The 14,011-nt window shown below is 49.4% G+C and overlaps 1 protein-coding gene across 1 annotated transcript; it reads left to right on the top strand.

Annotated features, from left to right (window-relative positions):
* The first annotated feature begins 11,172 nt into the window (after positions 1–11,172).
* On the top strand, positions 11,173–11,859 carry LOC138371596 (ovarian abundant message protein-like). The gene has a single exon (XM_069336506.1). It carries the CDS (start codon positions 11,173–11,175, stop codon positions 11,857–11,859), a length of 687 nt encoding a protein of 228 aa, XP_069192607.1.
* The last annotated feature ends 2,152 nt before the right edge of the window (positions 11,860–14,011 follow it).

The following is a 14,011-nucleotide window of genomic DNA, read 5'->3' as shown; positions in this document are numbered from 1 at the left end:
CATATGAAGAGATATTGGCGAACCTAATTCATTTACCCAATTATCGATCTATTTCGAGAATGGGGTCCTTTAAGGCATAATAGGGTAGTTGTACAGCTTGTCAACAGTGAGTGGACGTCGCCCGTATGCACCCGGGCACTTGAGACCATTTTACCGGCATTTTTATCCGATTCTTGACGAGATACGGAACGTCGGCCGCATTGAAGAGCAAGTAAAAATATTTCTTTGTTATGGAGTCGAACGCAGAGAGAGGGCAATTACCAGTCCTAAAAGAGGAGGTTCACACACAGAGTCCCGATGGTTCGCTGGGAGAGTCAATTGTGTTTTGAGGAGTTTGTGTAGATCTGATTGATCTTAATCTTGTACTTTATAAGTTACGAAGCTTTTATGCATTTTTTAAAATGTAATACAGGAGGTTATGAAATTATTTTTGACAGATTTCAAGATTGTGACTGGTGGATCTGAGAGGAAAAGTAGACTCGAGCAGAGAAGTAGGGTAGTAGATAAGGTAGATAAGTTGGAAAGTAGAGAAGTAGGGTAGTAGATAATGCAGATAAGTTGGAAGGTAGAGAAGTAGGGTAGTAGATAAGGTAGATAAGTTCGAAGGTAGAGAAGTAGGGTAGTAGATAAGGTAGATAAGTTGGAAGGTAGAGAATTAAGAAGACAATAGTGACAATATATGATCATAATATTTTTTTATACATAATCTTATTTTTCAAAATCCTGTTATATTTTCAATTCCACATTTTATTTTCAGAATAATATGTTTATTTGGCATAGGAGAAGTACAGTAAATTTGACATATATTGTGACGGCGTCACACTGTATGCCAAACGTCACAGTATGATAACGTCACAGTATGATAACGTCACAGTATGATAACGTCACAGTATGATAACGTCACAGTATGATAACGTCACAGTATGATAACGTCACAGTATGATAACGTCACAGTATGATAACGTCACAGTATGATAACGTCACAGTATGATAAACGTCACAGTATGATAAACGTCACAGTATGATAACGTCACAGTATGTCAAACGTCACAGTATGATAACGTCACAGTATGATAACGTCACAGTATATCAAACGTCACAGTATGTCATATGTCACAGTTGGTTTCCATTGTCCGGGACAGGAAGCCTGCAGGGATTATCATCTATGTCCCTCCTAGTAGGACTGAGACGCTTCCAGCAAGAACCCCCATAACAGGTCCTTAACACCAGGGGTTAACTATTCTAGGTGAACAGGAGCTTCCTATAACGTGCCCAAAACGGCTCTCCCTGCCCGGGAATCGAACTGGGATCTAGTTAGATTTGTGAGACGCCTGTCCTCTCATCCACCTCACGCTCACTCATGTTGAGAGAGCATCCCATCCTCTAAACTCATGCGCCTCATGTTGTTGGTCCCCAGCATACAACATAGGGGCTAGTATAGATCGAAGCGGCCCACACATATCCCGTTTTCTATGTGTAGGAAGGTTAGGTTAGGCGGGTGGTTTGGGAGAGAGGAACTGTAAAATATTAAGACAAGCAAACATTCTAGTGCTTATACACGTGGTTGGTTATCTTCTTGAGGTTATCTTGAGATGATTTCGGGGCTTTAGTGTCCCCGCGGCCCGGTCCTCGACCAGGCCTCCACCCCCAGGAAGCAGCCCGTTACAGCTGACTAACACCCAGGTACCTATTTTACTGCTAGGTAACAAGGGCATACGGTGAAAGAAACTCTGCCCATTGTTTCTCGCCGACGCCTGGGATCGAACCCAGGACCACAGGATCACAAGTCCAGCGTGCTGTCCGCTCGGCCGACCGGTCCCCTTGGAACCTTATCAAACACATAACTCATTTAGAAGTAGAAATACATACACGTAAAATTCGACTACAAAACAAGAAGCAAACAACCAAACACAACCAAACAAGGAGCAGAAAAGAAAAGGAACACCAAACAAGCAAAAAAGGAAGAGAGGCACTCGGCTCACACGTGCACACAGTACGGGGCAAGTGTACCCGCACGTGTACACAGTACGGGGCAAGTGTACCCGCACGTGCACACAGTACGGGGCAAGTGTACCCGCACGTGTACACAGTACGGGGCAAGTGTACCCACACGTGCACACAGTACGGGGCAAGTGTACCCGCACGTGTACACAGTACGGGGCAAGTGTACCCGCACGTGCACACAGTACGGGGCAAGTGTACCCGCACGTGCACACAGTACGGGGCAAGTGTACCCGCACGTGCACACAGTACGGGGCAAGTGTACCCGCACGTGCACACAGTACGGGGCAAGTGTACCCGCACGTGCACACAGTGCGGGGCAAGTGTACCCGCACGTGTACACAGTACGGGGCAAGTGTACCCGCACGTGCACACAGTACGGGGCAAGTGTACCCGCACGTGTACACAGTACGGGGCAAGTGTACCCGCACGTGCACACAGTGCGGGGCAAGTGTACCCGCACGTGCACACAGTGCGGGGCAAGTGTACCCGCACGTGTACACAGTACGGGGCAAGTGTACCCGCACGTGTACACAGTACGGGGCAAGTGTACCCGCACGTGCACACAGTGCGGGGCAAGTGTACCCGCACGTGTACACAGTACGGGGCAAGTGTACCCGCACGTGTACACAGTACGGGGCAAGTGTACCCGCACGTGCACACAGTACGGGGCAAGTGTACCCGCACGTGTACACAGTACGGGGCAAGTGTACCCGCACGTGCACACAGTACGGGGCAAGTGTACCCGCACGTGTACACAGTACGGGGCAAGTGTACCCGCACGTGTACACAGTACGGGGCAAGTGTACCCGCACGTGTACACAGTACGGGGCAAGTGTACCCGCACGTGCACACAGTACGGGGCAAGTGTACCCGCACGTGTACACAGTACGGGGCAAGTGTACCCGCACGTGCACACAGTACGGGGCAAGTGTACCCGCACGTGTATACAGTACGGGGCAAGTGTACCCGCACGTGTACACAGTACGGGGCAAGTGTACCCGCACGTGCACACAGTACGGGGCAAGTGTACCCACACGTGTACACAGTACGGGGCAAGTGTACCCGCACGTGTACACAGTACGGGGCAAGTGTACCCGCACGTGTACACAGTACGGGGCAAGTGTACCCGCACGTGCACACAGTACGGGGCAAGTGTACCCGCACGTGTATAGACCTCAGGGGACACGACCCGACCAGCGACGACTCATGGGGGCAGGAATGGTCGTCTCTGGGGTCGTCTGAACACCCTGACGATGACTGGTCCTCCCTGAGGTCGTCTGAACACCCTGATGATGACTGGTCCTCCCTGAGGTCGTCTGAACACCCTGATGATGACTGGTCCTCCCTGAGGTCGTCTCAACACCCTGATGATGACTGGTCCTCCCTGAGGTCGTCTCAACACCCTGATGATGACTGGTCCTCCCTGAGGTCGTCTCAACTCCCTGATGATGACTGGTCCTCCCTGAGGTCGTCTGAACACCCTGATGATGACTGGTCCTCCCTGAGGTCGCCTGAACACCCTGACGATGACTCCTCTGGCTCGCCTGGCGGAAGCAGCACCCAGAACAGGAACCAGAGGAGAGGAAAGGCGTGTAATTAGTGGGCGTAGTCGAGCACTGGTGACACTAGCGGCGTGTTGGAGGGGAAGACCTGCTGCCCAGGTGGATAATACAGCAGTTCGTCCTCCAAAGGTTTCCCAGCGTCAAGAAAACGGTCAGTTTAGTCTCTCCTAACCCACCAGAGGACCTAAAACAGACAACGGGATAATGCGTCACTTTCGCCAGCCGCTTCCATTTTCTAGGACAATTTTTTTGGTCTTATGTAACGCCTACGAGCGAAAAGCGACGTTCTTTGTAGGACGACAGGTTGAATATAGAGGGAGGGTGATAGAAATTGAATGTAAGCTGGAGAGATACTAGCCAAGCTAGTATATATATATATATATATATATATATATATATATATATATATATATATATATATATATATATATATATATATATATATATATATATATATATATATATATATATATATATATATATGTGTGTGTGTGTGTATGTTGAATATGCATATATTTTATGTAACCCAAAACGACCGTAACTTAATACATATCGGAGCACAATAATGAGAGCCGTCGTGCTGTTCATCACACGTGACCTCGTACACGTGTGAACAGGTGAACACCCACCAGGGGAACACCAGATGCAGGAAATGTTCACCTCACGACACCCGGCACTTAAACTCATCCTAAATTAATTCCGATTCGCCAATCCCTCACACCCACACCATCTAGCATTACACTCACAATAAAGAAAAGAGCTTCAGCACATATATCAAAGTAATTATATGTAATTTACAAAGGGAATTATAACAAAGTGATGAGGCTATGTAATCTACAACCAAGGAAAGGACATTCTGAAGGTTGTAATTACCTGAGTTTACCCTTTTTTTGGGGGGAGGGAGGGGGCCACTACAGGTCTATGAGCCTCTGTTCCTCTCTCTCCCTCCCTCCCTCCCTCCCTCCCCCTCTCTCTCCCCCCTCTCCCTCCTTCTCTCCCACATCTACCTTCCCAGGTACTGGTGACTCAACATCCGCTGGTGGCCGAGCACTTGAGGAAGGGGGGGGGGGAGGGGGGGATGAGGGGAGGGGGGTGATAGGTGAGGAAGAGCAGGAGGTAAAGGAACGCGTTGAATGATAGAGAGAGAGAGAGAGAGAGAGAGAGAGAGAGAGAGAGAGAGAGAGAGAGAGAGAGAGAGAGAGAGAGAGAGAGAGAGAGAGAGAGAGAGAGAGAGAGAGAGAGAGAGAGACAGACAGACAGACAGAGACAGAGAGAGAGAGGCCAGATTCACAAAGCAGTTACACAAAGCACTTACGAACCTGTACATCTTTCCTCAATCTTTGACGGCTTTGGTTACATTTATTAAACAGTTTACAAGCATGAAAACTTGCCAATCAACTGTTGTTATTGTTATAAACAGCCTCCTGGTGCTTCGGAGCTCATTAACTGTTTAATAATTGTAAACAAAGCCGCCAAAGATTAAGAAAAGATGTACACGTTCGTAAGTACTTGCGTAACTGCTTCGTGAATCTGTCCCCAGCTTCGTAAGTGCTTGCGTAAATGCTTCGTGAATCTGGCCCCTAACTCGGCACCACAACTGTACAAAGCAGCGCTCACGCATACAAGTATTACAGAATGAGGAAGGTTAGGTTAGGATAGGTTAGGGTAGATTAGGTAACAAGGTTAGATTAGGTTGATGGCTTGGATTGGAAGCAATCACAGCTCTGCATACTACCCTAATCTTCGAGGGAACCCCCCAGTTCGGTTTCCACACAGTAACGAGTGGTTTCCAATCCGGTTTAATTAGTCTCTGCTGTATATGCACCTGTCCAAACCTGCTTGACGTCAAAACACAAAGTGTTTACACACCTGCAGCCAAATGAGACAGAAATATCTCTCTCATCTGTGGGTGTGGAGCCCACGGGGTTCCTAGAGGCTTCTCATCCTTCACTGAGAGTGAGGAACATAAGGTTTGTATATGAGTATACGCAGTGCTGGGGGTGTACTGTGAGTTTACCTTACACAGTCTAGTGCACGTGGCGGGGGTGTACTGTGAGTTTACATACCTGGGGCCAGATTCACGAAGTAGTTACGCCAGCACTTACGAACGTGTACATCTTTCCTCAATCTTTGACGGCTTTGGTAACATTTATTAAACAGTTTACAAGCATGAAAACTTGCCAATCAATTGTTGTTATTGTTATAAACAGCCTCCTGGTGCTTCGGAGCTCATTAACTGTTTAATAATTGTAAATAAAGCCGCCAAAGATTGAGAAAAGATGAACAGGTTCGTAAGTGCTTGCGTAACTGCTTCGTGAATCTGTCCCCAGCTTCGTAAGTGCTTGCGTAACTGCTTCGTGAATCTGGCCCCAGGTTCGTAAGTGCTTGCGTAACTGCTTCGTGAATCTGTCCCCAGCTTCGTAAGTGCTTGCGTAACTGCTTCGTTAATCTGGCCCCAGGTTCGTAAGTGCTTGCGTAACTGCTTCGTGAATCTGGCCCCAGTTTCGTAAGTGCTTGCGTAACTGCTTCGTGAATCTGGCCCCAGGTTCGTAAGTGCTTGCGTAACTGCTTCGTGAATCTGGCCCCAGGTTCGTAAGTGCTTGCGTAACTGCTTCGTGAATCTGGCCCCAGGTTCGTAAGTGCTTGCGTAACTGCTTCGTTAATCTGGCCCCAGGTTCGTAAGTGCTTGCGTAACTGCTTCGTGAATCTGTCCCCAGCTTCGTAAGTGCTTGCGTAACTGCTTCGTGAATCTGTCCCCAGCTTCGTAAGTGCTTGCGTAACTGCTTCGTGAATCTGGCCCCTGAAGTTTAACCGGACAACAGCCACAAGCAAAAACCAGTATCCGGACTGAACAACATCTTGTTCCTGCTCCTCATCCGGAAGGCGGGGAACCGCAGCGGTCATCCGGTCGGTCCGTGTCAAGTATTCATGTTCATTCATGTTCATACATGTTCCGCGGATCACCTAGCTACCTGTGTTCTGGCGTCCCATGTGGGCGCTATGTATACTCGTCCTGGCGTCCCATGCAGGTGCTATGTATACTCGTCCTGGCGTCCCATGCAGGTGCTATGTATACTCGTCCTGGCGTCCCATGCATGTGCTATGCATACTCGTCCTGGCTAGTCCCATGCATGTGCTATGCATACTCGTCCTGGCTAGTCCCATGCATGTGCTATGTATACTCGTCCTGGCTAGTCCAATGCAGGGGCTATGTATACTCGTCCTGGCTCGACCCATGCAGGGGCTATGTATACTCGTTCTGGCGACCCATGCATGTGCTATGTATACTCGTCCTGGCGTCCCATGCAGGTGCTATGTATACTCGTCCTGGCGTCCCATGCAGGTGCTATGTATACTCGTCCTGGCGTCCCATGCAGGTGCTATGTATACTCGTCCTGGCGTCCCATGCAGGTGCTATGTATACTCGTCCTGGCGTCCCATGCAGGTGCTATGTATACTCGTCCTGGCGTCCCATGCAGGTGCTATGTATACTCGTCCTGGCGTCCCATGCAGGTGCTATGTATACTCGTCCTGGCGTCCCATGCAGGTGCTATGTATACTCGTCCTGGCGTCCCATGCAGGTCCTATGTATAGTCATGCTGGCTCGTGGATGCCGTGGAGGCGCGACAACTGCCGCTAATTCCCAGGTGGACCAAGCGCGCCCTGACTCACCTGTAACTGGTCAAAAGGTCACAGAGAGAACTGGAAGAGAGAAGATGAGAGAGAGAGAGAGAGAGAGAGAGAGAGAGAGAGAGAGAGAGAGAGAGAGAGAGAGAGAGAGAGAGAGAGAGAGAGAGAGAGAGAGAGAGAGAGAGAGAGAGAGGATTAAGGGAAGGGTAGGGAGAAGTGGAAGGGGGAGGATAGGAGGAGGATAGAGAGGTGGGGGGATGGGTAGAGAGGGGGGAAGAGAGGAGGGGGGGGGGGAAATAAGATATAACAGATTGTCAACTCCGCCAAAGATATGTATTCATGGACATATTCATGGATATGTATTCATATGTATTATGGACCAAAGATATGTATCCGACTAGTATTCACCGGTCGGTGAATACTAGTGGGAGCCGGTCGGCCGAGCGGACAGCACGCTGGACTTGTGATCCTGTGGTCCTGGGTTCGATCCCAGGCGCCGACGAGAAACAATGGGCAGAGTTTCTTTCACCCTATGGCCCCTGTTACCTAGCAGTAAAATAGGTACCTGGGTGTTAGTCAGCTGTCACGGGCTGCTTCCTGGGGGTGGAGGCCTGGTCGAGGACCGGGCCGCGGGGACACTAAAAGCCCCGAAATCATCTCAAGATAACCTCAAGATAACCTTACCTAGTTGTGCTTACGGGAGTTGAGCTCTGCTCTTTCGGCCCCGCCTTCTCAACTGTCAATCAATCAACTGTTACTAACTAGAAACTCATTTTATTTACACACACACACACACACACACACACACACACACACACACACACACACACACACACACACACACACACACACACACAGGAAGCAGCCCGTAACAGTTGTCGAACTCCCAGGTACCTATTTACTGCTAGGTAACAGGAGCATCAGTCATATACTTCACCTCACACCACAAAGAACACCACAGACCACAAAGAACACCACAGACCACAAAGAACACATGTTCATCCCGCAGATAATCTGTATATACCCATTTCAAGAAGGTGGTCACTCTCCTGGCTTGCCATTCATATGTGAGTCACTTCCTGTTTCCTCGCGCCGCGAACGCCAGCAGGAGGAAGATGCCGTTCGTGAGTTTGGAGACACACACACGCGGATTTATGCATTCTTGATACATTTCAGCTGTTTTTTTCTATTTCTGCCGCGGAGGGCGAGTTTATTGGGCAGCGTCACTCATCTTGTGAGTGGACACACCGCCACAGTGACAGTATTGGGCAGCGCCACTCATCTTGTGAGTGGACACACCGCCATAGTGACAGTATTGGGCAGCGCCACTCATCTTGTGAGTGGACACACCGCCATAGTGACAGTATTGGGCAGCGCCACTCATCCTGTGAGTGGACACACCGCCATAGTGACAGTATTGGGCAGCGCCGCTCATCCTGTGAGTGGACACACCGCCATAGTGACAGTATTGGGCAGCGTCACTCATCCTGTGAGTGTACACACCGCCATAGTGACAGTATTGGGCAGCGCCACTCATCCTGTGAGTGTACACACCGCCATAGTGACAGTATTGGGCAGCGTCACTCATCCTGTGAGTGGACACACCGGCATAGTGACAGTATTGGGCAGCGCCACTCATCCTGTGAGTGGACACACCGCCATAGTGACAGTATTGGGCAGCGCCACTCATCCTGTGAGTGGACACACCGCCATAGTGACAGTATTGGGCATACATACACTCACACAAGTGTTTGAATGGATGAATGATTAGCTACTTGATAGGCTGGTAATTAGACTGTTAATCCGATTGACTTCCGAGTGTGTGACAAAGTACCTTACGAACTGTATATACAAGAGTCACCCCTTTCCCCCCCTACGACTCACGCAAGCCCACGCACGCACTGACTCACGCACACCCACGCACGCAATGACTCACGCAAGCCCACGCACGCACTGACTCACGCAAGCCCACGCACGCAATGACTCACGCAAGCCCACGCACGCACAAACACGCGTGAGGTGACTCACTGGTGTTGGCGGCCCAGCAGGGTGAATATACAGAGCTCGGTGGTGATTACTCACGTCTTTCTGCGTGCAGGGTCGACCTTTAGCTCCTGTACCCTGCCTCTCCACCCGCCAGTTGAGTGCAGCGAGTTTATTTAATGATGTCTTGAACTCACCTCTGGGAGACTCGATCCCCGGTCCCAAAGTGTGTGAGGTCAAAGGTCTATCGACCGAGCTATTACTGTCTATTATTCTAATGACGCCTTCTATCATCTTGACGAGTCATCCTCTATTTGAATGGTTACTTTATTCAGTGTCTAGTAATTCTGTCCTCTTTTCTATCGGCGTTTTGATTAACTCTTTAATTATTTGTGTGTGTGTGTGTGTGTGTGTGTGTGTGTGTGTGTGTGTGTGTGTGTGTGTGTGTGTGTGTGTGTGTCAGGAAATACCTCTTGAAACACACGCTTCGCCCAACAAACATAACACAACCAATTGCATACCAGCATTTCCTCACCAACCACACGAACAACACCAACCATTCGTAAGAATACGAACACACCCACTAGCAAAAAAGAGCTTATAGGCGTATATATGTGCGTAAGTGAACATTACCGCGTATAAATCGGGCATATATATATATATATATATATATATTTATATATATATATATATATATATATATATATATATATATATATATATATATATATACATATATATATATATATATATATATATATATATGTATATATATATATATATATATATATATATATATATACCTCGCGGATTCGACAGTACGCAAGCGAACGGACAGAGGGCCACAGAAGCGTTTGAATGATGAGCTCAGCGGGTCTGTGTTTACGGGTTGAGTTGCTCTACACCTGTGTACGCAGTGCGTCAGTATGTATGTATAATTGCCGAGGACGGAGTCTGCGTCGAGTTGTAATACAAACACGCGCGCACACACACACAGTGACTCATATCGGAAGTGTTTCTAAGAGTGACCGACCTCTTAACCCCCCCCCCATCCTCTCTGTCTTTCTCACTCTTCTAATCATCTCTCTCCTCTCACCTCCCTCACAACCAATTATATGCTCCCCCTCCCACTTCTTTACCCCGTCCCCCCTTTCCCCATTTGTTCTACTTACTCCTCGTAAACCTCCCCCCCTTTAAATTTACTCCCTTGCCCCCCTCCCCTTTCTCATCATTCCACCTGACTCTCCCTCTCAATCTGTCTCCCATTTCCCCTGCCTCTCCCCATCTCCTTCTTCTTGACTCCTCTCTCTCTCTCTCTCTCTCTCTCTCTCTCTCTCTCTCTCTCTCTCTCTCTCTCTCTCTCTCTCTCTCTCTCTCTCTCTCACACACACACACACACACACACACACACGCACACACACACACACACACACACACACACACACACACACACACACACACAAGAGGAAGAGGCTAAGAAAGCCACCTCCACCCCATAATTCAAAGGCAGGTGCGACAAAGACTTTAATGATCAGAGAATAGTTAAGCTTCAACGCAACAGGACCCACAAGGATAGTAGGTGGGGGTAGGTGGGGCTAGTATAGCCCCCCCCCCACCTGCCCCCACCTCACATCCCATTCACCTGGGCTTCAGCAGACTCGAACCGCTGACCCAATGCGTGAGAGGCCGAAGCTATATCAACCGAACTATTGAGTAGTCTGACACTTCTCATCCCCATAGTGACTGATAGGTAGGTGCTGGTAAGTAAGTATTGATAGTTAAGTACACTCAGTAGTTTCCTTGTTTACATTCTAACTCTCCCTTCCCTCCCTTCCCTCCCACCTCCTCCCTCCCGCTGGTAATTATCAATAACATAACCCGGACAATTCCTCTCTCATGACCATCTGGTCCGGAAGTCCGCACCCGAGTCCGTCCTCAGTCCGTGATGCCGTAGTGCCATTTTTTCCGCGTTTCTTCCGCATTTGAGGGCTTGATGGCACTTGAGGGTGTGGTGACACTTGAGGGCTTGGTGGTACTTGAGGGCGTGGTGGCACTTGAGGGCGTGGTGACACTTGAGGGCGTGGTGGCACTTGAGGGCGTGGTGACACTTGAGGGCGTGGTGGCACTTGAGGGCGTGGTGACACTTGAGGGCGTGGTGGCACTTGAGGACGTGGTGACATTTGAGGGCGTGGTGACACTTGATGGCGTGGTGGCACTTGAGGGCGTGGTGACACTTGAGGGCGTGGTGGCACTTGAGGGCGTGGTGACACTTGAGGGCGTAGTGGTACTTGAGGGCGTGGTGACACTTGAGGGCGTGGTGACACTTGAGGGCGTGGTGACACTTGAGGGCGTGGTGGCACTTGAGGGCGTGGTGGCACTTGACGACGTGGTGGCACTTGAGGGCGTGGTGACACTTGAGTGCGTGGTGGCACTTGAGGGCGTGGTGACACTTGAGGGCGTGGTGACACTTGAGGGCGTGGTGGCACTTGAGGGCGTGGTGACACTTGAGGGCTTGGTGGCACTTGAGGGCGTGGTGGTACTTGAGGGCGTGATGGTACTTGAGGGCGTGGTGACACTTGATGGCGTGGTGGCACTTGAGGGCGTGGTGACACTTGAAGTTCCTCCCACCTATAACTCAAGGTTCCTCCCACCTATAACTCAAGGTTCCTCCCACCTATAACTCAAGGTTCCTCCCACCTATAACTCAAGGTTCCTCCCACCTATAACTCAAGGTTCCTCCCACCTATAACTCAAGGTTCCTCCCACCTATAACTCAAGGTTCCTCCCACCTATAACTCAAGGTTCCTCCCACCTATAACTCAAGGTTCCTCCCACCTATAACTCAAGGTTCCTCCCACCTATAACTCAAGGTTCCTCCCACCTATAACTCAAGGTTCCTCCCACCTATAACTCAAGGTTCCTCCCACCTATAACTCAAGGTTCCTCCCACCTATGAAGGTTCCTCCCACCTATAACTCAAGGTTCCTCCCACCTATAACTCAAGGTTCCTCCCACCTATAACTCAAGGTTCCTCCCACCTATAACTCAAGGTTCCTCCCACCTATAACTCAAGGTTCCTCCCACCTATAACTCAAGGTTCCTCCCACCTATAACTCAAGGTTCCTCCCACCTATAACTCAAGGTTCCTCCCACCTATAACTCAAGGTTCCTCCCACCTATAACTCAAGGTTCCTCCCACCTATAACTCAAGGTTCCTCCCACCTATAACTCAAGGTTCCTCCCACCTATAACTCAAGGTTCCTCCCACCTATAACTCAAGGTTCCTCCCACCTATAACTCAAGGTTCCTCCCACCTATAACTCAAGGTTCCTCCCACCTATAACTCAAGGTTCCTCCCACCTATAACTCAAGGTTCCTCCCACCTATAACTCAAGGTTCCTCCCACCTATAACTCAAGGTTCCTCCCACCTATAACTCAAGGTTCCTCCCACCTATAACTCAAGGTTCCTCCCACCTATAACTCAAGGTTCCTCCCACCTATAACTCAAGGTTCCTCCCACCTATAACTCAAGGTTCCTCCCACCTATAACTCAAGGTTCCTCCCACCTATAACTCAAGGTTCCTCCCACCTATGAAGGTTCCTCCCACCTATAACTCAAGGTTCCTCCCACCTATAACTCAAGGTTCCTCCCACCTATAACTCAAGGTTCCTCCCACCTATGAAGGTTCCTCCCACCTATAACTCAAGGTTCCTCCCACCTATAACTCAAGGTTCCTCCCACCTATAACTCAAGGTTCCTCCCACCTATAACTCAAGGTTCCTCCCACCTATAACTCAAGGTTCCTCCCACCTATAACTCAAGGTTCCTCCCACCTATAACTCAAGGTTCCTCCCACCTATAACTCAAGGTTCCTCCCACCTATAACTCAAGGTTCCTCCCACCTATAACTCAAGGTTCCTCCCACCTATGAAGGTTCCTCCCACCTATAACTCAAGGTTCCTCCCACCTATAACTCAAGGTTCCTCCCACCTATAACTCAAGGTTCCTCCCACCTATAACTCAAGGTGCCTCCCACCTATAACTCAAGGTTCCTCCCACCTATAACTCAAGGTTCCTCCCACCTATAACTCAAGGTTCCTCCCACCTATAACTCAAGGTTCCTCCCACCTATAACTCAAGGTTCCTCCCACCTATAACTCAAGGTTCCTCCCACTATAACTCAAGGTTCCTCCCACCTATAACTCAAGGTTCCTCCCACCTATAACTCAAGGTTCCTCCCACCTATAACTCAAGGTTCCTCCCACCTATAACTCAAGGTTCCTCCCACCTATAACTCAAGGTTCCTCCCACCTATAACTCAAGGTTCCTCCCACCTATAACTCAAGGTTCCTCCCACCTATAACTCAAGGTTCCTCCCACCTATAACTCAAGGTGCCTCCCACCTATAACTCAAGGTTCCTCCCACCTATAACTCAAGGTTCCTCCCACCTATAACTCAAGGTTCCTCCCACCTATAACTCAAGGTTCCTCCCACCTATAACTCAAGGTTCCTCCCACCTATAACTCAAGGTTCCTCCCACCTATAACTCAAGGTTCCTCAAGGTACACAGGGAGTCGAGGGACAGGAGACATGTAGAGAGGGACACGAGGATGTAAACAGTGCCGCTTCCTACTTCCTGGTTGTTGGGGAGAGATAAGGAGCAGTGGTGCTTCCGTGGTCCTCTTCCGCTGTGTTCCGGGGGCAGTCTCAGACCCTGTCACGCTACACTTACGTCAAGAAGGTGTAGTATACTATGGTCTGTGTAGCAGTATGCTGAGGGACTAAGTATAGCAGTATACCCAGGGGGGGCTATGTGTGGTGATACGAAA

This window comes from Procambarus clarkii, chromosome 4 (genome assembly GCF_040958095.1).
Source record: "Procambarus clarkii isolate CNS0578487 chromosome 4, FALCON_Pclarkii_2.0, whole genome shotgun sequence".
NCBI lineage: Eukaryota > Metazoa > Arthropoda > Malacostraca > Decapoda > Cambaridae > Procambarus > Procambarus clarkii.
Note: the sequence above shows the minus strand (reverse complement) of the source record. Positions and strands in the feature narration are given on the sequence as shown.

Coding starts and splice junctions, on each gene's coding strand:
- LOC138371596 (XM_069336506.1), top strand. CDS start 11,173: ATGGCACTTGAGGGTGTGGTGACACTTGAGGGCTTGGTGGTACTTGAG.